The sequence below is a fragment of the Nycticebus coucang genome, chromosome 21 (assembly GCF_027406575.1).
Source record: "Nycticebus coucang isolate mNycCou1 chromosome 21, mNycCou1.pri, whole genome shotgun sequence".
NCBI classification, from domain to species: domain Eukaryota; kingdom Metazoa; phylum Chordata; class Mammalia; order Primates; family Lorisidae; genus Nycticebus; species Nycticebus coucang.
Window position 1 is genome coordinate 36103245 of NC_069800.1, and position 27028 is coordinate 36130272.

Here is a 27028-nt window from a genome sequence, read left to right on the forward strand (position 1 = left end):
TCGCTTAAGCCCAGGAGCTGGAGGTTGCTGTGAGCTGTGTGATGCCACGGCCCTCTACCAAGGGCCATAAAGTGAGAGTCTGTCTCTACAAAAAAAAAAAAAAAAAAAAAATCATGATATTTTACCCTTAAAAAAATCACATTTCTCTAAAAATTAAAGATGACTTCTTACATAACCACAATAACACTATCACATTCAACAAAGTTTGTGGTAGCATCTAATACCAAATGTATGCCAAAATTTTTTTATTTTTAAAAATATATATTTGTAAATTAAATCAGCCTGTCAGTTATCACTGAGGTAATTCTTAAAGTTAACATATCCATATAAAAAATTAGTCATAAGCTCTTTTGTGAAATTCATGTAGAAAAATCATCATGGAAAAGTAGGCAGGAATACACTGAAAAATAAAACTTATAAAAGGGCATTCTGCATATTAGATACTAAAACATACTATGAAGGGCGGCGCCTGTGGCTCAGTCGGTAAGGCACCGGCCCCATGTACCGAGGGTGGTGGGTTCAAACCCGGCCACGGCCAAACTGCAACCAAAAAATAGCCGGGCGTTGTGGCAGGCGCCTGTAGTCCCAGCTACTCGGGAGGCTGAGGCAAGAGAATCGCTTAAGCCCAGGAGTTGGAGGTTGCTGTGAGCTGTGTGAGGCCACGGCACTCTACCGAGGGCCATAAAAAAAAAAAAAACAACAACTCTGTCTCCATCAAAAAAAAAAAACAACAAAACATACTATGAAACCTTTAGAATTAAAACCATGTGGTGCTGGCACATGAATAGTGAAATAGACCAGAAGAATCAAAGAGAAGGTTAACAAATAGACTCAAGTACTTAGGAACTTTGGTGTGTGATAAAGGTGGCATCTCAAATCTCTGGAGTAAAGATGGACATTTTAATAATTGACAAATGGATTTAGTACTGGGCAAATAGATATCCATTTGGAGAAACATTGGAACATACCATATACTATACACAGAAAAAATGCCAAATGACTAGAGACCTAAATGTAAAAAATTAAACCATGGACATACTAGAAGAAAATATGAGTAAATCATGGACATACTAGAAGAAAATATGAGTAAATCTTCTGTAACCTGGGCATAGGAAAAGGTTTTCTAAATTTGCTTAAAACAGGTGCGTAAAGGAGAAGGTTATTAAATTTTACATTATAAGCCAAGTCACAAGAGAAACTTCTGGGACATATTTATCATGTGCAATACATCACATATAAAAGGTTATTTTCCATAATGTAGAATGAATCTTAAAATCTAAGGAAAAGAAACCAAATAGAAGTGGGCATATACCTGAAGAGATAATTCACAAAGTATGAATTGCCCCGAAGTGTATGAAAAGATGTTTGACCTCATTTCTAATGAGATATGTGCAAATTAAAACTGCACACCATTGTCACCTATCATATTGGCAACATTTCAAAAGGTTGACAAAACTGTTGGCAAAGTTGAGGGATATAGGTACTGTTATACAGTGCAGATGGCAATGCAGAAATGGTACAGCCATTATGGAGAGGAATTCGGCAATATCCCACAAAACCATAAATGCATATACTTTGACTTGGCAATACTACTTATAGGAATTTACTCTGATGATTCATTGCCAACAATAATATGAAAATACCTGTGGCGGCGCCTGTGGCTCAATGGAGTAGCGTGCCGGCCCCATATGCTGGAGGTGGCGGGTTCAAACCCAGCCCCAGCCAGAAACTGCCAAAAAAAAAAAAAAAAGAAAAGAAAATATGTTTGTACAAGGTTATCCATTAAAGCATTATTTGTATATAAAATATTATAAATAACCTAATTGTCCCTATGTAGTAAATTGGTTGAAGAAATTATGGTACAACCTTCTAGTGGGTTTCTTCAAAGGTATTAAAAAGAATAAGGAAGATCTCTCTGAAATGATATGGAGTGAGTTATAGGATATATTAAGTGAAAAAAGCCAGGTGCAAAGAATATTTTAAAAAGTAAGAAATTGGCTTGGCGCTTGTAGCATATTGGTTATGGTGCCAGCCACATACGCGGAGGGTGGCAGGTTTGAACCCAGCCTGGGCCAGCTAAACCACAATGACAACTATAACAAAAAAAATAGCAGGGTGTTGTGGTGGGCGTCTGTAGTTCTAGCTACTCCGGAGGCTGAGGCAAGAGAATCGCTTAAGCCTGAGAGTTTGAGGTTGCTGTGAGCTATCACGCCACAGCACTCTACTGAGAGTGACATAGTGAGACTGTTTCCCAAAAAAAAGTGAGAAGTTAGGAGAAGCAGAAATATATATGTTTGTTTTTTTTCTGCACAAAGTAACACAGGATAAATAAACCAGAAATTAATGAAATTGGATTCCTAGGAGGTTTTGTGTGGAATTGGGCTGGAAGGATATGGAAAAGAGGCATTTCCAAAGGTCTGAGGAGAACTTTCTGAGTAGTTTTTTACTTTTGGAACATAGTAGTGTTTTACATACTCAACAGAGAGGGGGGACAAAGAGAAACAAAGCTACCTGGGTTTCAAAATAATAACATGACCACAGATTGGGTGGTGTCTGTGGCTCAGTGAGTAAGGCGCTGGCCTCATATACCGAGTGTGGCGGGTTCAAACCCGGTCTCGGCCGAACTGCAACAAAAAAATAGCCAGGCATTGTGGCAGGCGCCTGTGGTCCCAGCTAATTGGGAGGCTGAGGCAAGAGAATTGCCTAAGCCCAGGAACTGGAGGTTGCTGTGAGCTGTGTGACGCATGGCACTCTACTGAGGGCGATAAAGTGAGACTCCGTCTCTACAAAAAAAAAAAAAGAAAATTGACCACAGGCAACGAGGAAAATAACTCAGTTATCCTTTGAACAGTGAGCTTGACCATATATCCTAGTGCAGCAGGGATTGGCAAACACTGGTCTACAGGCTGAATCTGTCTCACTGCCGATTATTGTAAATAAAGGATTTTGAAACATGGTCATGTTCATTCATTTATGTATTTATGGCTGCCTTATTGCTGCAGTGGCAGAGTTAAGTAATGAGTTAAGTTATGTCACTCGGTATATGAGGCCAGCGCCTTACTCACTGAGCCACAGGCGCCACCCAATCTGTGGTCATGTTATTATTTTGAAACCCAGGTAGCTTTGTTTCTCTTTGTCCCCCCTCTCTGTTAAGCAACAGAGACCATGTGACCTAGAAAGCCTAAAATGTTTACTACTTGATTCTTTACAGAAAAAATTGGCCAACTCCTCCATTGACAAAGAAAAACTGCATACATAAACTGTATTTTGTATACTTGTTTTTTGTAAGGAGTGGCTCAACTATTCTGAAACTACATTCCTTGCATTTTAAGGTTAAGCAAATGAATAAATATAATGATGATTTGGGGAGCCAGTTCTTGACTATATAGTTCTTTAGCAATACATGCTGAATTAATATGTGGCAATGGGACATGATACAAAGGTCTCTGTAAATCAAATTATTTCTCTCTTTTTTTTTTTTTTTTGAGACAGAGTTTCACTTATTAACCCTCGGTAGAGTGCTGTGCTGTCACAGCTCATAGCAACCTCCAAATTCTTGGGCTTAGGTGATTCTCTTGCCTCAGCCTCCCGAGTAGCTGGGATTACAGGCGCCCGCCACGACGCTGGGCTATTTTTTTGTTGCAATTTGGCCGGGGCTGGGTTTGAACCCGCCACCCTCGGTATATGGGGCCGGCGCCTTACTCACTGAGCTACAGGTGTCGCCCAATCAAATGATTTCTTTAGTGAAATAATGACATTTTATTAGTAAGACATAGGGTTTAGAATTATAATGAGTATACAGGAGGTTCCTTTAACAGGGGTTAACTATAAGGAGCTGTGGTCCCCATTTTAACACAGAATAGACACACATGGGATTTCTTCAACTGAAACACTTCTCAGGGATGTAGGGTATAATAGACTATAGTCTAAATGGCCTTATATGCTTCCCGATAAGCCAAAGGGAAGACAGCAAAAAGTCACACCGAAAAAATCAAGACTGAAGGTTCAGCTCACAAAACTCTAGAATTATCACAAAGTCTTATAAGACATGACTGGCCAGGAATGTTTAAAAACAAGTCATGAATTATGGTTACTTCAAGAACCCAAGTAAACAAAATAAACTCAGGGAGTACTCAGTGAGAGCAACCAAAGGCTGGCGGCTTCTGCGAAACTCCCTGGTGGCAGGCTGTCAGACTTGCAGCTGTGTGCACACAGGGCTTAGTTAACTGTGTGGCCCGGCGGTTCCAGCACTGGTGAGGGCCTTGTCAGAGTAGCCAAAGGTAAAACCAAAACAAAAGATCACAACAGGTCAGAAGATCAAAAGGCAGAAGTCATTTACTCACCAGTGATACACCAGTGATTTTACTGTATGGTTTGGTGAAGGGGAGAACACGGGGTTTTAACTGTTAGGTAGGGGTTTCATGGTAGTTATGCTAATTAAGGTTTAAAACTTTATAATAGTCTGGCTAGGATAGAATGAGTCTTTGGGTATAGTTCATTATACAGACTCCACCTTTCATTGCTCAAGCAGGTGTCCTCAGGTCCAGTTAGGGTCTGGGTCCAAGTACAGGGTCATTTATCTGCATCATTTGAATAGGTTCAGTTGTGATGAAATGCAGCATCTGGTTTTGATATCTCATAGGCAGGTACTTCTGTAAATGAAATGTTCCTCTTTTATACCAATTTCTGAAAAACTGAAAAGAAGGGAAGGTTTAGATCAGCTTGGTGCTGGAATCCTAAAATTGTGGACCATGTCTTTCCTGTTCACTGCTGAATCCAGTGAGAACCTAGCACTTAGAAATTTTCTAAGAAATTCACAGATGGGCAGCTTGAAATTCAGCTTTACTTCATATATAATCTCTTCAACCAATATTTCTCATATCATCTCCTACATTTTTATGTCTGTCAGTCCCTTTTTTATATTGAGAAAAGCCGTGAGGGGGATTTCCACGTGGGTCATTGAGACCATTACCTCCATGTAGAACACAAGTTGTGGATAGTATATCAATTTGAGTGTGTGTGGCTTAGATGATTTTAGCAGAAGTAAAAGCCTAACTATAATTAAATCTGTTTACAGAGCAGACTCAAAAGATTCCTAGTCTGACATATAGAAGATGTTTTTGGTGTGGATTTTCTGGATTGCAGTAGAAATTGTAATATGTAAAGTGGACTATAAAGGAATTATTGGTTAGAAACAAATTGTGTTGTACATATATTATCAATTACAAATGTGGCAGTGAGACACCCTGGGTCCTAATACAAGGCAGGTGTTCTAACTGAAAACTTTCTTTCTTCAGCAGAACCAAACCCAGAAATCTACCCTTGTTCCTCCTGTCTTCTGGCCTTCTCCTGTCAGCAGTTTCTCAGCCAACATGTGCTTCAGATCTTCCTGGGCTTATGTGCAGAAAATCATCCAGGGAATTCCAGACCAGGGCATCAGGAACAGCAGGAGCAGCAGTATTCTGATCAAAGCTGCTGCGGTAAAAAGACAGAAAATCAAGAGGAAGAAGGTGGCTCCAAACTCTTGTCTGCCAAGACAGAGGAGAGAGAGAACTCAAGGGCATCCTCTAGCCCATACCAAGGACAGTCAGCAAGTCCTAGGGAAGGCAACATGGTGGTGGAAGCAGAGCCCATCTCAGCCCATAGGGTAAACCCTGTGCAACCAGACAGAGGATTGAAGGAATTAGACATCTTAAGATTTGGAGCCGTCAACTGTAGAGAGTTTGAATCAGACTATAACTTGGAATCAAACTTTATTACAAACCCAAGGATTCTCTTAGGGGAGAAGCCCTATATTTGCAGTGATTGTGGGCAAGGCTTTAAAGACAGGTCAATCGTTATCAGACACCATAGGACACATTCAGTGGAGAAGCGTTATGCGTGCAGTGAGTGTGGCTTTAGCCAGAAGTCCAACCTCACCAGACACTGGAGAACACATTCAGAAGAAAAGCCTTATGTGTGCAGAGAATGTGGGCAAACCTTTAGCAATAAGTCCATCCTGAGTAGACATCAGTGGACTCACTCAGGGGAGAAGCCCTATATGTGCAGTGAGTGTGAGCGAGGCTTTAGCCAGAAGTCATCCTTCATTAGACACCAGAGAACACACTCAGGGGAGAAGCCCTACGTTTGCCTGGAGTGTGGACGAGGCTTTAGTGATAAGTCAACCCTCAGAAAACATCAGAGGACACACTCGGGGGACAAGCCTTATGTTTGCAGGGAGTGTGGGCGAGGCTTTAGCCAAAAGTCAAACCTCATTAGACACCAGAGGACACACTCCCATGAAAAGCCTTACCTTTGCAGGGAGTGTGGGAGAGGCTTTTGTGACAAGTCAAACCTCATTGTGCAGGAGAGGACACACTCAGGGGAGAAGCCTTACATGTGCAGTGAGTGTGGCCGAGGCTTTAGCCGGAAGTCCCTCCTCCTTGTCCACCAGAGGACACACTCAGGGGAGAAGCATTATCTTTGCAGGGAGTGTGGGCGAGGCTTTAGCCAAAAGTCAAACCTCATTAGACACCAGAGGACACACTCCCATGAAAAGCCTTACATTTGCAGGGAGTGTGGGAGAGGCTTTTGTGACAAATCAACCCTCATTGTGCATGAGAGAACACCCTCAGGAGAAAAGCCTTCCATGTGCCGAAGCCTTATAAGTGCTGAGCCTGACTGTGGCCAAGGCTGTAGCCGGAAGTCACTCCTTGTCTACCAGAGGACACGCTCAGGGGAGAAGCGTTATGTTTGCAGGGAGTGTGGGCGAGGCTTTGGCTACAAGTCAAATCTCATCAGACACCAGAGGACACACTGAAGGGAGAAGCCTTGTGTATGCAGGGGTCATGGGCAGACTTGAGCAATCAGTCAGACTTCATCTGACACCAGAGAGACACACAGGGAGTGGTCCCCATGTGTGCATGCGGTGTGAGTGAAGTTTCAGAGATATGTCACCCTCATCAAGCACTGGGGGACATGTGCAGGAGAGGGGCCTGTGGCCATAAGTCACCCTCCAGCATGCATGGAAGGACACACTTGGGAGAAGTTTGTATGTGCAGGGACTGTGGGTGAGGCTTCAGCAATGAGTCAACATTTATTGAAAGTCCAGTGGCAGATGCTGGGGAAAAGTGTCACATGTTCAGAGAGTGTGTGAGCCTCCACGAAAGAACAGTCAGGCACAAGATGGTGCACTCAGGAAGAGTCTTTATTTGCAGGCAGTATGGGCAAAACTTTTTTTATAGACAGAGTCTCACTATGTAGTCCTCGGTAGAGTGCTGTGGCGTCACAGCTCAAGGGCTTAAGTGAGTCTCTTGCCTCAGCCTCCCAAGTAGCTGGGACTACAGGGTGCCTGCCACAAGGCCTGGCTATTTTTTTTGGTGGTGGTTTGGCAGGCCCTGTGGCTGGCGCCCTAGCCACTGAGCTACAGCCGCTGAGCCTGGGCAAGACTTCTGTGGAAATACATTGCAGGGAGGATCCAGATGTGGGGACGCTGTGGAGCTGTACCCAGATGAGCTTTTTAGGGCTAACACCCCAGCTGCTCCAGAGAAGTGTGCTGCTGCAGGCAGAGCTGCTCTCCTTACTGGGACTGGCTCTTAGCCCCAGGGAGCTGTGTGATAAGGGTTATGCACCTTCCAGGGCAGGGGGATCCTCCTCAGTGACTGGTTCATGTAGGGAGATAAAACCCTCAACTGGGACAATTCCAAAGGGTCCATCCCAAATCCAGAGGTCCCTATTGAACTGACTGATCTATTAGTTGTGAATACATTGTGGATCAGCTCCTTCCTCTACCCAGTCTTGCCCCAATAAACCCTGATTCTCCTAACTGTCTCTCCAGGCAATCTGGTCTGAGACATCCGTGGTGTAAAAGGAGTGTGGCTGAGGCTTTGGCTCTAAGTCACCCTCAACAAACTACAGAGTACACTGAGTAGAAGCTCTGTTGTACAGAGAAAATGGGCAAAGACTGGGGGAAAATGTATGCCTCATCAGAGAACAGCTTTTTGGGGAGAAGCTTTCTGTGAGTGGAAAGGGAGAATGTGAGGCACTCAGCAATAAATTAATAAATTAAACCTCATCTTGTAGTGGAGGACACACTCAGGGAGAAGGCCTATGTGGGCAAGGTTTGTGGGTGGAGCTTTATCATGAGGTCTCTTCTCAGCAGACTTGCCAGGGCAGTCTTGCAGACCACTACCTCACCCACCTCTGAGTGGGTTTCAGGAGATGTCTTGACCCCTTAACCTGTATGTGAATAAAGATGGCCATAACAATTAAATAGGCCTTTCCCCCAATTTTGCAATCAGATGGAATAAAAAAGTAAGCTTTATTTAAGTAATCAAAAAATAATCAGTGGATGTGGTATCTCATGCCTGTAATTCCAGCTACTGGGGAATGTAAGGTGGGAGGATGTCTTGACCAGTCGGAGCAACCAAATGAGACCCTGACTGTAGCTCAGTGAGTAGGGTGCCAGCCACATACACCAAAGCTGGCAGGTTCGAGCCCAGCCTCGACCTGCTGAACAATAATGACAACTACACTCCAAAAATAGCCGGAACACAACTACGGTGCATCTTAAATTTACTAAGTGTAGAATATAAATGTCTTAACACAGTAACTAAGGAAATGTGGTGAAGGCTATGTTAACAAGTTGGATGAAAATATTTCAAATGGTATATAAAACCAGCATATTGTACCCCATTAATTGCATTAATGTATGCAGCTATTTATTAAAAAAAAAGCCAGGTGTGGTGGGTGCCTGTAGTCCCAGCTACTTGGGAGGCTGAGGCAAGAGAATTGCTTAAGCCCAAGAGTTTGAGGTTGCTGTGAGCTGTGACATTATGGCACTCTACTGACACAGTGAGACTCTGTCTCAAATAAATAAGAAAAAATTAAGAAATGATCAACTTGTTTTAATTTCAGACATGAATTCTTTCCCATGTCTATCCTTTTGTTTTAGTCAAAATTTCTTTAATAGGCTCAGACCATGTACTTTAGTCACTCTTAGGATTAGAAAGGTGCCAGGAATTCAATTTCACAGTCTGGGTTTCCTGCATGAATTCAACCCTTGAGAATCAATCTCATAGGTATTGTGGAGAATCTGATCCCTTTCACGGGGAAGAGGGATTAGGTTCCAGAGACAGGCCACCTGCAGGGAGGGCATGTCCCAGATCTCTGCTTCTCCCCACTGAATGCTCTCTCTCCAGAGTGTCCTTTCTGGGCTCTAGGCAGTTCTCTTTACCCCATTGAAGTACTGTGGATCCTCAATGATCTGTGCATGTCCTCTTGTTCCAGAGACCCTTTAACTATACCCTCTCTGTAGCCTTCTGGGTTCTAAGGGCAGGTCCTAACCATGCCCAGTCATGAGTCATTGCTTTGGGCCTCTTAGCTCCTCCCCATGTCAGATCAACAATAATAGATGTGAAGACCCCTAAATAGCTCCAATACCATGTCCTGTTGGGTTTCCAGGCCTAGGGTTCAGTCCTACTAATGATACCTTACCTGTACATCATCCCTCTAATAATTGGTCTAAGATAACTGAGCCATACCCCCACCATTGTTTTTCAGACCAAGGATCTGCTGCTCTTTAGCCACACACTTTTCTAATCCTCCCTCAGGGCCTGAATTGCCAGTTTTTTTACAATTCCACTAGCCCTAACTCTGACTTCTATGTCCTAGGTCAATAACTAATAACTAGAGAGGGTCTGCCTAGGTTCCAGCAAATTTGAGAGAGAGTCACTGGCTCCAAGGCCTCTACCCACATCTCCAGCCATGAAGTCAGCTGTCTCAGTCTGTTTTCCGCTGGCATAACAGGATAGCATATACTGAGTAATTTATAATGAATAAAAATGTATTCGGCTCATGGTTCTAGAGGCTGCGAAGTCCAAGAGTGTGGTGTTGGCTTCTAGTAAGGGCCTTCATGCTGCATCATCCCATGGCAGAAGGGGGAAGGGTAAAAGCATGTGAGACAAATCAGGGGAGATGAACTTACTCTTTTTATCACAAACCCACTCCAATGATAACCCACTCCTGTGAGACTGACATTGAGCCTTCATGACCTCTTAAAGGTCCTACCTCTTAATCCCTCATCAGAATGGCAATTAAATTTTGATACGAGTTTTGGAGGGGACAAACAAGCCATAGAATCCACTTTCCAGTGGCTACTCAGAGTCAGGTCTGGTGGGGAAAAACAATGTGTTACCCTGGGAGTGTGGGCCCCCACCTTTTGCCACATTACCCTCATGTCCCTTTGCTAAAACTACCCCTGTAACACCAACACTCTGCTTCTGGGCATAGCTAGAGGCCACTGAGGGAAAAGTATGTAAGTATCTAATGGGGTATGAGGAGGGAAGAGACAGATCCTCCTCATTCTGGATAGTTCCCACATCTCTCCCTATGTCCTGCCATTGGGAAAGAAAAATGGAAGCAAGAAACCCAGCACCTACCTTCGAAAAAAAGGGTGAAAAGAAAGAAAATGATGCAGAAAAATATTTTTAACTCCTGGGCTCAAGTGATCCTTCTTACTTAGCTTTCCCAGTAGCTGGGACTATAGGCATGCATCACCATGCCTAGCTACCATGACCTCAGTGAATTCAGAATCCACCATCCTTTCTTGCTTTAAGTTTTAAAATGGTCTTTGTCATGCTGATTTTTGCTGAGTCTTCCAAAAAAGTGGCAGTGGATTGTGAGAAATGAACATCAATTATAGTATAGAAACATTTGACCAAGTAATCACAATGGGTGGAAACAATGAAATCTGGCAAAACAAAAAAATGTGTAGAAACGAGACTACCGGGTGTAGCAAGGCAATACCTTGTGGGATGAGTCCAAATTAGTCACCTGGGGGTCACAGAGAATATTTGGGTTGTGGGCACTTTCAAGGTGGTCGGCAACCTAATAGCACCTGGTTATGAAATTAGATAGTGATTCAGATTAGAGGTGGAATTATTTATATACCCAAGCTTGATCCTAATTTTAAAATACACATAACTAAATATATGTATATGTCTCATATATGCAAAGTAAGCTCATATTTTATAATCAAATTTTTTCTAAAACAGAACAGATGGTAGGACATTCTTGGCAAACATAAGATTTTCTCATTGCATAATCTTTTTTCCCTTAGTAAATATCATGTTACGCTTTTCTTTTTTCTCTTAATACCCATAAAACATGTAAGGGGTAAAATCGATGTTCTTACCCTGGAAAGATTTTTTTTTTGAGACAGAGTCTCACTATGCTGCCCTTGGTAGAGTGCTGTGGCATTATAGCTCACAGCAACCTCCAACTCTTGGGCTTAAGTGATTCTCTTGCTTCAGCCTCCCAAGTAGCTGGGACTACAAGGTGCCTGCCACAATGCCCAGCTATATATATATTTTTTGGTTGTTGTTGTTTCCTCACCACTATACTAATGACGATGTTGTAGTTGTTGTTGCAAATGTCATTGTTGTTTAGCTGGCTCAGGCCTGGTTCGAACCCACCAGCCTAGGTGTATGTGGCTGGTGCCCTACTCACTGAGCTACGGGCGCCACCCTGGAAAGATTATTTTTATCTAGTTGTGTACCTTATTTGTTAATTTTAATATAGAAGTTGTTTTGGAGAACAGCCACTCGCCTGTTTTTTAATTAAAGAGAAATTTGGGACAGGCTGAAATATGATATTCTAGAAATATAAAAAATTATGAAACAAGATTCCTAGAGTTCCACTTACTAGGTTCTTAAAAGGATAAAAAACATTCCTTCTCTGAGTGTTAGGGCAAGAATTGAAGATTAGAAAAGTCTCCCAAAGCCAGGTTACACAACGGGGCAGGCTATGCTCTCATCTGCTGTAGTTGATAGTCTCAGGTTACCCTGAGCAGCTGGCTCAGCAGCACCCTCACTGCTGCTGGTCACCAGTTCTCACCTTTCCCCTACTTTCCAATTCCTTTGGGAACTAGAAAGCTTTTTTTTTTTTGGGCTGGGAGGAAGAGAGTTTACTTTTGTGAATTTTTCTTATTTTATTTTATTTTTTTTTGTAGAGACAGAGTCTCACTGTACCGCCCTCAGGTAGAGTGCCATGACGTCACATGGCTCACAGCAACCTCTAACTCCTCTAACTCTTAACTCTTGGGCTTACGCGATTCTCTTGCCCCAGCCTCCCAAGCAGCTGGGACTACAGGCGCTCGCCACAACGCCCGGCTATTTTTTTGTTGCAGTTTGGCGGGGACTGGGTTTGAACCCGCCACCCTTGGCATATGGGGCCCGCGCCCTACTCACTGAGCCACAGGCACCGCCCTACTTTTGTGAATTTTAATGGTACTTAAATTAGGATGCGTCTGAGCTTCCTCTCTTCTGTGTCTCTTTTAGTAACCCAGCATTAAAGTACAAGGTCATGGACCTTCAAATATGTCTAGCAAACTGCCACTAAAAGAGGCTTAACTTGTGTTTTGACAGAAGAGCTCAACTTGTAAAAATCTTAGAGTAAATAAATTGTGTAATGTTGGAGGTATGCCTCCCTAAGCAAGTAAAATTATGAAAACATTTCCGATCATAATTTTTGCTGAATGTATTGGCAAAGGAATTTTATATGGAGTTGGAGATCTAGAAGAGATGCTGCAGGGAATCTGAGAGGAAACTTCAGAGCATGAAAGATAAAGTGTAATGAATATAGCACTGAGACTAGGATAAATTTGGCAGCTGTCCAGGAAAAATTTATAGCTAAACCATGGTGATAGCAGAGTGGGCTGAAAGAGAAGACAGACTGTTAGGTGTGTCTTCAAATCATGTGGTGGTTGCCTGGATATAGAAGAGGGGGAGAATGTAAGAAGAACTCCCGCAAATACAACTTTCCAACAGAAGATATATTTGCAAGAGAAAAATTTCTCACCACTCCAGAAATCACAGGACTAGTTCCTTCTCTGAGGGTAGGTTGCCTGGCTGTCCACTTTTTCTTATCCGAGGCCAGGAGTCTGCCCGTCTATGTGGTAGAATATGTTTGTAAGCCTGTGGAATTATGTCAGTTATTAATTTACTATTTCAGCTCCAAATTCACCTGATCTGTACACATGGATCTGGGTCCTATAATTATCTTTCCTTTGCCAGCTGGATGAGGTTTATCAGTAGAAGGGAGACTGGAACAACATTGCCCGAGAAAGGACCCTCTTTCTTAGGTTGGATGGCTCATTCATCAGGCCCCTGCAGGGTACCCTTTTTGCCTTTCATTCTTTGGGCAGTGAAGTTTTATGAAGTTAAATGCCTGCTGGACAGCTTTCTCCACCAATTAGTCACCGTATATTCTCTCCAGCTCTCCACTCAGGCACTGGTGGTATAGTTGAAAACCTAAATAACACAGGCCTGTACCCCAGTCCAGGTCACTGGTCTTGTACCTTTTTTTCAGCCCCAGAGGTATATATGCTGGGGGCTTCACAGGACTGGCTGTCCAGCAAGCAGGCCACCTGACCTTCATCTTATGCAGAGGTTTAGAGCCTCCCAGCCTAGTTTGCTGTTCCTGTGACCTTCTCCCCAGCTCTAGGGCTCCAGCAGCTGCCCTCAGCTGCCTCAGCCCAAGCTGTGCAGAGAAGTACACTAGGTTCTTGTAGTCTCCATTTCCAGCAGTGCCTTGACCCCCCTCTGCTCACCTACCCCCTTTGACCTTGGCTCTTTTTATTTTTAACTTGGGCCTTCCCCACACAGACATAATGTAGTCTAGGCCTTGTATCAGCATCAACACCCAGCTCTCTACATTCCAAACTCCCTTTGTGCACCTGTCTATCAGCTTTGGCTTGCCTGGTGACTTTGAACTAGGTCTAGCCAGCACAATCTCTCAATTTCTCTAGTGAGCCTTGGAGAACTCTCCTTCCAAGTTTGTCTTTTCTTGAGTACTCTCCCTTAGTTGTAGGGTTTTCTTTCAATATATATGTTACTCTCCTACTATTATCTAATAATTCTTTATGATAAATTTCCCATTTAAATTACTGTATGGTTTCTTTTTTCTGATTGAAATCAGGTTGACACAGGAATGGATGTATATATATGTGTGTGTGTGTGTTTTTATATGAGAATAATGACATGAAATTTGACTGCATTTATTCATGAACCCAGAGATAAGCCAAGGAAATAATGCAAATCAAAGTCGTTAGTTATTAATACTTAGCTAGGGCTATGACCCTGAACCCAGAAACAGAAATCTAACGGTCAAGACCAGAGGTTGGCAGACTACAGCTGAAGGCCAACTCTGATCTACCACATGTTTTTGTGTGGCTTTGAGCTAAGAATGGTTTTTATATTTTAAATGGTTAAAAAGAATGAAAAGAAGAATAGTTATTTTGTGACACATATTTGTGTCCATAAATAAAATTTTGTTGGGACCCAACAACACACATTGCTATGTATTATCTATAGCTGCTTTCATGCTACGTGGTAAAAGTTGAGTAATTGCAACAGAGACCAGATGGTCCACAAACCCTAAAATACTATCTGGCCTTTGACAATAAAAGTGTACTGGAAGGCTGGGAGTGGTGGCTCACGCCTGTAGTCCCAGTGCTGTGGGCGGCCGAGGCGGGTGGATTGCCTGAGCTCAGAGGTTCGAGACCAGTATGAACAGCAGTGAGCCAGAGTAAGACCCCGTCTCTACTAACATCAAGAACATCGCCAGAGGAAGAAGAAAATGAACAACAAAAAAGAGTACTTCAAACGAAGAAGAATGAACAAGGAAGCTGAAATTAAAAAAAAAAAGTGTACTGGAAAAGAAAAGAGATAAAACTATAAAATTGTTTGAAGAAAACAAAGGAGTAAATCTTTAGTGCCCCAGATTTGGCAAAAAAAATTTTTTTTTTTTTTTTTGAGACTGTCTCACTATGTCATCCTTGGTAGAATGCTGTGGTGTCATAAGCTCACAGCAACCTCAAACTCTAGGACTTAAGCAATTATCTTGCCTCAGCCTCCCAAGTAGCTGGGACTACAGGCGCCTGCCACAATGCCTGGCTATTTTTTGGTTGTAATTGTCGTCGTTTGGCAGGCCCGGGCTGGATTTGAACCCACCAGCTCTGGTGTATGTGGCTGGCACCCTAGCCGCTGAGCTACAGTGCCCAGCCTTAGCAAAAGATTCTTAGCACTATTTCAAAAACATGACCACCACCAACAAAATATAAATTAGACCTCATAAAAATTAAAAAATGTTGTGTAGGGTCTATTGAGAAAGTGAAAATTCAACCCACAGAATGGGAGAAAAATCTATAAAATCATATATCTGACAAGGGACTTGTCTAGAATACATAAAGAATTCTGGCTCAGCACCTGTAGCTCAAGCGGCTAAGGCACCAACCATATACAGCAGAGCTGTTGGGTTTGAATCCAGCCTGGGCCTGCCAAACGACGACAACTATAACCAAAAAACAGCTGGGCATGATGGTAGGTGCCTGTAGTCCCAGGTACTTGGGAGGCTGAGGCAAGAGAATCGCTTAAGCCCAAGAGTTGGAGGTTGCTGTGAGCTGTGATGCCACAGCACTCTACCCAGGGCGACAGCTTGAGGCTCTGTATCACAAAAAAAAAAAAAAAAGCTTACAACTCAATAATGAAAGACAAATAGCCCAATTAAAAAATGAGCAAAGGATCTGAATGGACATTTGTCTAAGGATGATATATAAATAGGCAATAAGCATGCAAAAAGATGCTGAACCTCTTTAGTCACCATGAGGCAAATGCACAACTAAACTCTGATATCAGAGATAGGTCTACTTCACACCCTTTAGGATGGCTTGAATCAAAAAGTTATCAGATAATAACAAGTGTTGGTGAAGATGTAGAGAAATGAGAACCCTCATATAGTGCTTGTGGGAATATACCATGGTGAAGCCACTTTGGAAAATAGTCTGGAAGTTACTCAAATGATTAAACAGAGTCATCATATGACTCAAAAAGTCTACTCCTAGATATATATCCAAGAGAAATGAAAGCATGTATCTACATGAAAACTTGTACATGAATGTTTATAGCAGCATTATTCATCATAGCCAAAAGGTGGAAACAATTGAAAGATTCATCTGATGAATGGATAAAATGTGATACAATAGTCCCCCATTATGTTAGGAAGATATGTTCCAAGATCCACAGTGTATGTCTCAAACTGGATAATACCAAACCCTATACCATACTATGATTTTTCTCATAAGATAAGAAAAATAGATATATAATATCTATATAATGGGCGGCGCCTGTGGCTCAGTCGGTAAGGCGCCGGCCCCATATACCCAGGGTGGCGGGTTCAAACCCAGCCCCAGCCAAACTGCAACCAAAAAATAGCCGGGCGTTGTGGCAGGCGCCTGTAGTCCCAGCTACTTGGGAGGCTGAGGCAAGAGAATCGCTTAAACCCAGGAGTTGGAGGTTGCTGTGAGCTGTGTGAGGCCATGGCACTCTACTGAGGGCGATAAAGTGAAACTCTGTCTCTACAAAAAAAAAAAAAATAATAATATCTATATAATATATAGATGTTATAAGACTTAATAGATAAGTCTTATAACATCTATTATAATTTATAATATATATTTTATAATAGTTTATAATTATAATAGTTCAATTTATAAATTAGGTACTAGTGATAAAATAGAACAATTATAACAATATCTTGTAGTTAAAGTCTTGTAAGTGTGGTCCTTCTCTCTCAAAAGTTCTTATTGTATTGTACTCACCTGTTTTTGTCCTGTGATTGACTGCAGTTAACTGAAAACACAGAAAGTAAACCATGAGCATTGAAAGACTATTAATATATATCTGTAGTAGGGAATATTATTTGGTCATAAAAAATGAAGTTTGGTATTAATCTCTGGTGTTTAAAAACATATAAAAGAAAAAAAGTAAAGGAATGAAGTATTGCAACATGCCACAACACAAGTGAACTTTGAAAATGTTATGCTAAGTGAAAGAAGGTAGTTGTAAAAGACCACATTATTATATGATTCCCTTTATAAAATGTCTAGAATGTCCTTCATACTATTTCCATTCTGGTCTCTGCTCACAAACTGCTCAGAGAGGCTTTCCCTGACTACCTAAATAAAATTGCACCCCATCACTCTCAGCCCTCTGCCCTTCATTTTTTTATATTACTCTAATGTTACATTGTATATTTATTCATTTGGTTTGTAGTATTTCTCCTCATAAGCTCCTTGAGGGAAGGGCCTTTGTATCTCAGTAACAGTGCATGGCCTTAATAAATGCTAAATTATTTTAAATGTATGCATGAATGATGTATTAAAGGGTTGGGTAACCTGGGGTAAAGGAACAGCTGAGGAGCCAGATCTATCTACATTCATTCATTCACATTCTGACTCTGCCACCTTGAGCAAGATAATTCATCTCTGAGTTTTTAAGTCTTCATCTACAGGTTGACAGAAACAGGACAACAAACATACCTCTTAGAGAAGGTGTGAAGATGATGAAGCCCTGAGGTGGAAGCATCCCTTGCTGGGTTTGAGGAACAGCAAGAAGATGAGTATCACTGGAGGATGACGAATGAGGGGAATGTTGAAGGAGATGATGTTGGAGAGGAATGCAGGGCTGGTAGCACTAAAAATTATTGGGAGGTAAAGATCAGGGTAGGATATCATCTGATATCCCACTACATTTTAGAAAGATTCATCTGGCTGCTTTGGTAACAAGAAAGGAAGTAGGGAAACCATTTAGGGTCTTCAGTAATGATTTGAGACAAAGATGAGGCTAGGCATAGTGGCTCATGCCTGTAATCTTAGCACTTTGGGAGGCTGAGGCAGGAGGATCGCTTGAGCCCAGGAGTTTGGGGTTGCAGTGAGCTGTAATGTCCCCAGTGCTCTCCAGTCCACGTGACAGAATGAGGCTCTGCCTTAAACAACAAGGCTCTGTTAAGGCTCTGCCTTAAACAACAGCCACAAAAAAAGACGACAATACCTAGGACTAGGGTGGTAGCAGTGGAGCAGGTGACAACAATCATATTCAAGGTGGGTTCCACAGAATTTGCTGACAGATTATCAGATGGCAGAGAAGGAGGAATCAAGAATGCTTCAAGGTTGGCACTTTCTTTTTTAACCCAGTTTCAGTTCACTTTGAGGATGGGGAACACTGGTGTATAAAAGGTGGAGAGTTAGCCTGGCATTGTGGCAGGTGCCTGTAGCCACTTGGAAGGCTGAGACAAGAAAATAGCTTAAGCCCAAGAGTTTGAGGTTGCTGTGAGCTGTGACGCCACAGCACTCTACCGAGGGTGACATAGTGACACTCTGTATCAAAAAAAAAAAAAAAAAGGTGGAGAGTTAAATGAAGAGGCAGGGGTTAAAGGAATAAATTAAAAATCTTATGTGTATAGGTAGTATTTAAAAGTTATGGAACTGGCCGGGCACCATGGCTCACGCCTGTAATCCTAGCTCTCTGGGAGGGTGAGGTGGGTGGATTGCCTGAGCTCACAGGTTCGAGACCAGCCTGAGCCAAAGCGAGACCTCATCTCTAAAAATAGCCGGGCGTTGTGGTGGGCGCTGTAGTCCCAGTTGCTCGGGAGGCTGAGCAAGAGAATCATTTGAACCCAAGAGTTTGAGGTTGCTGTGAGCTATGATGCCATCGCACTCTACTAGGGGCGACAAAGTGAGACTGTGTCTCAAAAAAAAAAAAAAAGTCATGTAACTGAATGAGATTATTCAACAAATATTCAGCCTTTATTTTGTGCTGAACAGTATTCTAGATACTACCGCAGTGAACAATACACAAAGAAAAATCCATACCTCCAGGGGCTTACATTCTAATGGGGAGCGGATAATAAAATAACAAAAATATACAGCATGTTAGGCAACAATTGATATTAGGAATAACAAAGGAGTGAGCCGGGTGGGGAGCTTACAGCTTTAAACAGGATGAAGAGGGATGTCTCACTGGGAAAATATTATTTAAGCTGAAGTCTTGAAGGAGGCGAAGGCATGAGTCTTTTCACATATTTGGGAAACTAGCCTTCCAGGTAGAGGCAAAAGCAAACGCGGAGATGCTGAAGCAGGAGCTCGTCCAGCCAGTTCAGGAAATGCAAGGACAAGCTGTACAGGAGAGAGCCGGGAGAGTGGTGGAAGTGCGGGCCCGCGGTACTGACTCTAGCTCGTAAAGCTTCCAAAGCACATACTGAACGTTTCCAGTATCCAGACTGAAAGTTAACGTCCCCGCACGCCGACCCCGAGCCTGCTTTGAATACGAAACTCCAGTCAGCGGCCGGAACTCAAGGGCTCCGCGCCGCGACCGGAAGTAGATTCCTACCCAGCATTTTACCCGTGACTGCACTTCCGGTAGCGGCGGCGGGAATTCGGCTGCCAGTGGGTGACTAGGCCTCTCCAGCGGCAATCCGGCGGGAATCAAAGCCATCAGAACCGCCACCATGGTGAGGAGGCGCGGGCCAGCGGCGCGGGAGTTTCCGAATCTGTGGAGGAGTGGGGACCGCGATTGTCTGGGGAGGAAGCCGTGGGTGGGCGCCGCTTATGGCGGTGAAGGCCCTGGTTAGGGCCTTTCGGTCAGAGCATGAAAGACCTGGACCTCGGCCTTTCGGCCGGCCGGCGGGGTGGGGGGTGGGGAGCCCGGAACCGGGGGACGTAGGCCGAGATCGCTAGCTCGGTGGGGTGAGAGTGGAACCACGGCTGTCGACACCGCTGTAGCCACAATGCCGGGGACCTTGTAGGCACTCAGTAAACTTTTGCTGAATAAATATATGCCCGTGGTTTCGGAGCGGGCCCTAGGGCCGCGGGTAGGACTCGGGAAAAGAAAGGTTCAGACTTGTGAAGGGGGATGAGAGTCTGAGCAGTTGCGGAAAGGGGCGGCAGGGATTGCCGCCCAGGCTAGAGAGTCTTGCCAGGTCTAGTAAATAGGGAAGAGGGAGGGGAAGGGAAATGAGGAAGTTTGGTTAGTTTAGCTCTTCTGTTGTTAAGCATATTTGTATGTTTGCGCGTCTGACTTCTTAGGCTCTTGGCGCTACACCATCAAATGTTCCCTGAACTGAGTTAATTGGGGACACGGATAATACAATTCAGGTTTAGGTAAAAGTTTTAGGCGGGAGGCGGGGTCAGAGTGCTTTCTAGAGTAGATGGTTCTTCAGCAGAGTCCGAAAACATTGTCACGAGTTTTCCTTGCAAAAAACGGGAGGGGATCTGCAAGGCAAAGCATGAAGGATAGTATGATTGAAAGTTGCTGAAGGAAAAGATGTTGACGACGAGAGGAATTAGCAGGAACTTTGTTACAAAAGACCTTACATGTTACTTGGTCCTGTTGGTGAAGAGGCAAGTCATTGAAGGATTTTAACGAGCAGAGTGACTTGAATTTAGTTGTATTTAGAAGGATCACTCCGGCTGTTAATACATTGGATGAGACTGGAAGCAGGGAAACCTGGTAGGCTTTTATTGGAGAATTGGTTAGAATAGGCACTAGATTCAGTCTGACGGATTCCAGCACAGCTTCCCAGCTAATGAAACAGGGCAAGTTACTTCTTAACCTTTTCCAGCCCCCGTGGTCCCATCTGAAAAATAGAGATAATAATGGGCCCAATTTTGAGGATTAAATGAGATGCACGATGTTTATCACAGTGCCTGATACACAGAGAGCATCTGGTAATTCTAGTGGACCAATAAAAGGTGCCCTAAAGGTTCATTCAGATAGTGTGGTTAGATGCCAGTTAAAATGGTCATCTGAGGGAGACTGAACCACATAACTTCCAGGTGGCAGGCAGCATCTTGGTGGAGTCCGGGTTCTGATTTACACCTTTGTAGATTCTCACTTACACATTTGTAGATTCAGAAACTTAGCTGAGCTCACAGTGATGAACAGGCACAGTGCCTGGTATATAGGGCTCTTGGGTGGGTTAGAACTGGCCTACACCAGAATGATGAGATGATGATAGATCAATTGTTAAGTGATCTGTTTCTAGAGAGAATTATAACTGCCATGGGCACCTGACAGTGATCCCTTTGTTTTAGCAAAGCTGTGTTGAAGTCAGACTATAAAAGCAGAAATGTTGGTTTAAGTAAGAATTATATTGTAGTAAGTTATGTTATTAAAGACCATTTTGTGTCCAAACTGATGAGCCTCCTGGCCACCAGAAAAGTTTCTCCAAAAGATAATCTGGGAGGCATTATAACAGATTTCTTATTTTTGAGATTACATTTTCCAACTTGAAGGTGATATCATTTCTGATAACAAGCTTCTTATTGATTGGATTTTTAGTGCCGGCCCCTTTCCAGCTGTTTCCTTAGTCTTTATTTAAAGGGATTTGGGTGTTTCATAGTACTTGAGTATGAAAAAGACTGATTTTAAGGGAAGGGAGAAGAACAGATTACTGGGTAGAGGTCAGGGCTGAAAACAGGGTGATATGAGGGGATTCTCAGGAAGAAGCTGAGAAGACTAACGTTGAGAATCTTTTGAGAAAGACAGATGTGTGGAATAGGGGACTGTGGTGGAAGTTTTGGGGGGATGGCCCGGGGTGTGTGGGTGTAGAAGAGCTGAGTCTCATCCTTGCTGACTTCTCCTTGCAGACTGTGGGCAAGAGTAGCAAGATGCTGCAGCATATTGACTACAGGATGAGGTGCATCCTGCAAGACGGCCGGATCTTCATCGGCACCTTCAAGGCTTTCGACAAGCATATGAATTTGATCCTTTGTGACTGTGATGAGTTCAGAAAAATCAAGTGAGGAGGGGTTTGGGGGAGGGGGCGACTGGATGAGAGGTGTGGATTGGGTGGGTGGGCCAAGTGGCAGGTGGTGATGTAGTTAGTTGGTTCCTCTCTGTTTGGTCTCTGGTTTTAGAGGGCAGATTTAAATGGGGACTTTGAACACTAAGCAATCTTCCTTAGTCCAGCAAGCCTTGCTCTTCAGTTCTAGCAAGGTGCAAGTTGTGAGGAGGGCTGCTAGGCTTTTTGTTTTCTCTGGCTTTGCATGCCCCGGGTACTGGGGTAAAGGGCTCTCGTGTTCTCCCCACAGGTGTGTGAGGGGGGAGAGCTTGAGTTTCTGGCCTCATTGCCTATTTGTAAAGCTGTAGCCTAAAGGGCTCTCCCAATGCAGCCTGGTCTGAAACTGCTTTAAGAAGCCTCTGACCCTCTTCAGGGTAAGTGCTCAGCTCCCCATGTGGGTTTGGGGCCAGTAATTTTTATTGGCATTTATACAAACGATTGGAGATACTTTCTATTCTGCTGCAGTTCCGTAAGTTATTAGCTAATTCTGTCTTAAGTCTCACAGATCATAAGCTCTTGACCCATTAAAAGAGCTACTTGAGGCCCAAAGAAGTTACGTGACATGGGCATCCAGCAATTTTTTCATATGCAATGTCCATATTATGTTGTCATTGGCAGTGAGTTCCCTTTGATTCTCTTGGGGGCCATTTTCCTTTGTGGTATAAGATGAAGTACAGAGGGGAGTATGTGGTAGGGATGCCTGAGTGCCAGTACGTATTAGAGAGGGGCCAACAGATCAGTGGGGAGCTATTCCAGTTCCCTTCTGTTTTTTAAATGAAACTTGAGTATTCTGATAATAAAAAACGATTGCTAGAAAATATTTTGAAAGCATGGAGAAGTCTGAGAAAACCTTTTTAAAGGAAAGTTTATGAGAAGGATTTTTTTTTAAGTTAGGAAACGGCAGTACATGCTTATTAGTAACAAAGAAAATGAGTCAGAAAGGAAACTGTCTTAAATCAGGATACTTTTGTTTTTTTCTTATTCTTAGCATCTTCGACTGGCCTTTTTTTCCTTCTATTATTTTTACTAGTTTACATTTATATTTTATTCGTCTTTTTCTGATTGTTGCTATTTGGGATTTCTGATTTTGTGCTTTTGAGAAATAGGTGTGAAGTTTCTGTTTTCCTTTATGGCTTCTATTTCTGATGTGAGGTGAGGGACAGAATTGTAGGCCTATGAGATTGAACTGGTACTAAAATGACCACTGCATTTAAGTAGGGTGGGTGGGATTCACTTGACTCGAGGAATCCTTTAGGCTGCCTCTTGGCTTCAGGAGGGAATGGAGCAATAGCAAAGAAAACTTGTCTGAGGGAAAGGCCTTCACAGTTTCTGTGGAACAGCCTTTGGGCCAGTGCTAGGCTTTCTTGACCCTGTCCTGTCTCTTGGTCAGAGCAATCTCTTGGAGCATACTCTTGGAGTGGTAGGGAACAGGCAGGGTTGAACACATACCCACATACCCCATACTTATGTGGGTATGTGTTCAGCCATCTAGAAGGGCCATCTCAGGAAATTCTATGTATCATTTGTCAGGAGATCTAGTATAAGAAATCTTAGGCCTCTAGGCAGGTGAGCCTGAACTTTACCCATTCCCTAATACTTGCTTTTTTGTTTATTATCCTCAACTTGTCTTTAGGCCTAAGAACTCCAAACAAGCAGAGAGGGAAGAGAAACGAGTCCTTGGCCTGGTGCTGCTACGAGGGGAGAACCTGGTCTCAATGACGGTAGAGGGACCGCCTCCTAAAGATGTAAGTCAGAGCAGGAAGCCATGTGGAAGGGGGGCCATACCATGAGCCAGACTCTGTGTGTTCTCTGTTTCATTGCCATCCTCACAGGCTTTCTCTGGGCTTTACTCCCCTTTTACCAATAAATAGAGTCTAAAGAGGTTCCCCTGTGGGCAAAAAGTATAGAGCGGGAACTTGAATTGTTTTTTTCCTAACTTAAAAGCCTTACCTGTTCCTCACTATATACATAGTGAGTCGATGGAGGAGGTATCTAAGGTTATCTAGGTCAGATTTTGATGTGATGGCAAAGTCTAGAGCAGTGTTTTTCAGCCTTTTTTTTTTTTTTTTTTTATCGCACAGCACACTTGAACCTATAGTTAAACTTCCTTAGCACACCTAAATTATGTAAAAAAAAATAGTAAAACAAATACATTATGTGCTTTGAACTTCCTTAAAAATAATTTAATTACATTTTTTGTAATTTACATTTTTTACATTTTTTTCTCAGCACACCGGTTGAAAATCCCCCTGATGTAGGGGGACCTGCAAAAGTTAACTCCATACAATAGAATATGTCTGTATTTTGTTTTGTAGAGTTTTAGAATAATAATGTTCATTGAGCACCTCTGTGTGCCAAGCACTTCAGTATTTTATTGAGTACTCGTAATGGTCTTGTGAGATAAATTTTCACTTATAGATAAAACACAATGGGGTTTAGTATTTTGGTCAAGGTATCGCAGATTGTAAGTGGTAGAACTGTTGATCCCAGACAATCAGGGTTCTGTAAACACCAGGCTACCTTTAGGGAATCTTTAGAGACTAATTAAAGTCATGTTAATGATGTAAAGATATCCTCTTAAGTGGTACAGAGTAGTTTATCCTAGTCACTTCCTTTTCTTTGATTCTTACATGCAGCTTTTTCCAATTATAAATGTCTACAAGGGCTTTAGCATATTTCTTAGTTCAACACATACATGTATTCATAACTCTTGGTACCTACTTCTAGTAGAGTTGGCTACTCTAATGTAGCCCATTGTAAACCTTTGTGACGACATCCATTTTTATCGTAACCCCATCATTTACTCATGAGGAAACTCAGTCCTGTAATTGTGGAATTATTTGTCCACTGTCCACTGTCACCTAGCAGGTGAGAATTTTCTGGGAATGGATCTCACATTGTTTTCATGTCAGGTCAAGTGCTCTTGACTACTGAACTCTGAATGGAACCCTGGCCTTTTGCTCGAGGTTTAATTTTCAAAGGAATGTATATAGGTGGTTGAGTGTGGCATAGTTCTTTGGACTTAACTCTTTTAAGTTTGTCTATCCTGCTTCAGGGGTAACAGCTAAACACATAATCTTGGATGGAGGAAGAATGGTATCAGCACTTATGGACATATAGTAGTATTTATAATCTGTTTTTATGCTTGTAAATTTATTTTTCAGACTGGTATTGCCCGAGTGCCACTTGCTGGAGCTGCTGGGGGTCCAGGGATTGGCAGGGCCGCCGGCCGAGGAATCCCAGCTGGGGTTCCCATGCCCCAGGCTCCTGCAGGACTTGCTGGGCCAGTCCGTGGGGTTGGTGGGCCATCCCAACAGGTAAGGTGTCAGGGAAAGGGCACCAGCTTTTGGTGGGTAAATAAAGGATAAGGGAGTCCTATAGTTTGGAACAGAGTCCATAATGACCAACGTAAAATTGTTGAGACTCTCAGTGTGTTTTATTATGCTTTGTGTCCTCAGAGGTGAAAACGCAAACTTGCCATTGTAAACTATGTTAAGAGATACACAAAAAGTATTTTAGTCAAAAAGTGTTTGAGTAGAATGTTTCCATCCTATCATTGGTCACATTCGAAAGTGCAGGTACATCTCTCTAAGTTGGACTAGGCATGCTTAACCTCAGATCTAGAAGGTGAGAATTGGGCATTTAGGCTTGCTCTTTGCTGATGAGTGGTTGTGGATAGGAGGAAGTCTAATGTGAGTTGTAGCTCTAGGGGATTTGGTGTTTGCAGTTTCCTGCTCTCCTTCCCCAAGTTGGGGAGGAGAGTGGAAAGCTCCATTGTGCTGTACTCCATTGTACTGCCTAACTCTTTCTTCCCATGTCCTCTAGGTGATGACCCCACAAGGAAGAGGTACTGTGGCTGCTGCAGCAGCTGCTGCCACAGCTAGTATTGCAGGGGCCCCAACCCAGTACCCACCTGGCCGTGGAGGTCCTCCCCCTCCTATGGGCCGAGGGGCACCCCCTCCAGGTGAGAAGCTCATAAGGAGACCTGAGCTGATTGACATGAGATGCCTTAGCTGGATTTGTGATGAGATATAACCTTGACAGAAACTGATGATGAGTTTGTATAATTAAGCAGGATTACTCTGAGATCCAGCCTGGCTGACTGATCATCAAAGTAGCTGAACAAGAGCCATGGGAGCTCTAGATCTTTGGTTCAAGTGCCAGTTTTCTAGGAGAGGCTAAGAGGGTAGAATGGTTACCATTGTATGTTTCCTGCTACCTTTCCAAACTATATTTATGGGAATTTTCTTTTGCAGGCATGATGGGCCCGCCTCCTGGTATGAGGCCTCCCATGGGTCCCCCAATGGGGATTCCCCCTGGACGAGGGACTCCGATGGGCATGCCCCCTCCAGGGATGCGGCCTCCTCCCCCAGGGATGCGAGGTAAGTATCTGTAGCAATGACTTTAGCTTCTTTCCCTAGAGCCTAGTGGGATAGGAAATGGAGGGAAGATTAGATTTAGGTCATGACCTCTAGGCTTTTAAACTTTAAGCCTAGACAAATCAACTGTTGGAAGGTAACTTTGTCCAGAAAGGACAGGGAAAGGGGAAAAATTTGCCTTAGAACAGTTAGATCAGCTCCACCCAGGGTATTTCTCGATGTCTAAGGCACTAAGCCCAGAGCACTGTGAAATAATGCAGTTTAATGATCCCCAACAAAAGTTAAGAGGTTATCTTCTGCCCTGTGGTTTGATAGTGGCTAGTGATCAAGAGGGGCTATATTGTGTATTTCTGTTTAACTTTAGTTTGAGAAATGCTGAGGTCAGCCCCTGTATGGATGAGAAAATAGGCCCAGAGAGCTCAGTGGCTCCCAGTCCAGTGTTCTTTCCCACAAGCCATAGCAGTCTGTAAGATAGCCTATGGCCATACTCGATGACCTGTGTCTCTAGTTTAAGGTTTTCTGTTTATGGGTATTATAGATATAGAAGTCCCCTGTTAGCACATATGTCATGTACCTCCCTTTAGTTGCTTGATAACTGCAGGGTGTGGGAGTCTGGGGCAGGGTTGGGGATTCAAGTTGCAGATCAGGCACTGACTAAACTTCTTACTCTTACTTCAGGCCTTCTTTGACCCTTGGCCACAGAGTTATGGAAGTAGCTCCACAGAGGCGTGGGCTCGATTCCTCAGGGCCACGTTACCACAGACCTGTTTGTTTGTTATGCTGTTGTTCGAGGAGTCTCACCGGATTGTCTGGTTTCCCTTACAGGGCCCCCTCCCCCGGGAATGCGCCCACCAAGGCCCTAGACTCAACTTGGCCCTCCTCAGCTCCCTGCCTGTTTCCCGTAAGGCTGTACATAGTCCTTTTATTTCCTGGTGGCCTATGAAACTGGTTTATAATAAACTCGTAAGAGAATATATAAATGCACCTATGTA

At 43.3% G+C, this 27028-nt stretch overlaps 2 protein-coding genes across 5 annotated transcripts in view; both read left to right on the top strand.

Annotated features, from left to right (window-relative positions):
* Window positions 1-16118, top strand: part of ZNF343 (zinc finger protein 343) — a 28264-nt gene extending 12146 nt beyond the window's left edge. For 2 of the 3 annotated variants that reach the window (XM_053574668.1, XM_053574667.1), the window contains one exon: window positions 5298-16118. In XM_053574668.1, coding sequence (XP_053430643.1) covers window positions 5298-6799 — 1502 coding nt within the window. In that variant the 3' untranslated portion in view covers window positions 6800-16118. The remainder of the gene's footprint in view (window positions 1-5297) is intronic. The other variant, XM_053574670.1, reaches the window with a different exon arrangement.
* Window positions 16119-18668: 2550 nt separating this feature from the next.
* On the top strand, window positions 18669-27011 carry SNRPB (small nuclear ribonucleoprotein polypeptides B and B1). 2 transcript variants are annotated; one of them, XM_053574671.1, is made up of 7 exons: window positions 18669-19326; window positions 21464-21615; window positions 23291-23402; window positions 24822-24974; window positions 25483-25621; window positions 25914-26039; window positions 26862-27011. In XM_053574671.1, exons 1-7 carry the CDS (start codon window positions 19324-19326, stop codon window positions 26897-26899), a joined length of 723 nt encoding a protein of 240 aa, XP_053430646.1. In that variant the 5' UTR covers window positions 18669-19323; the 3' UTR covers window positions 26900-27011. The 2 variants fall into 2 exon arrangements, with proteins under 2 accessions (XP_053430646.1, XP_053430647.1); XM_053574672.1 differs by having other exon boundaries at window positions 18683-19326; window positions 26715-27011.
* The last annotated feature ends 17 nt before the right edge of the window (window positions 27012-27028 follow it).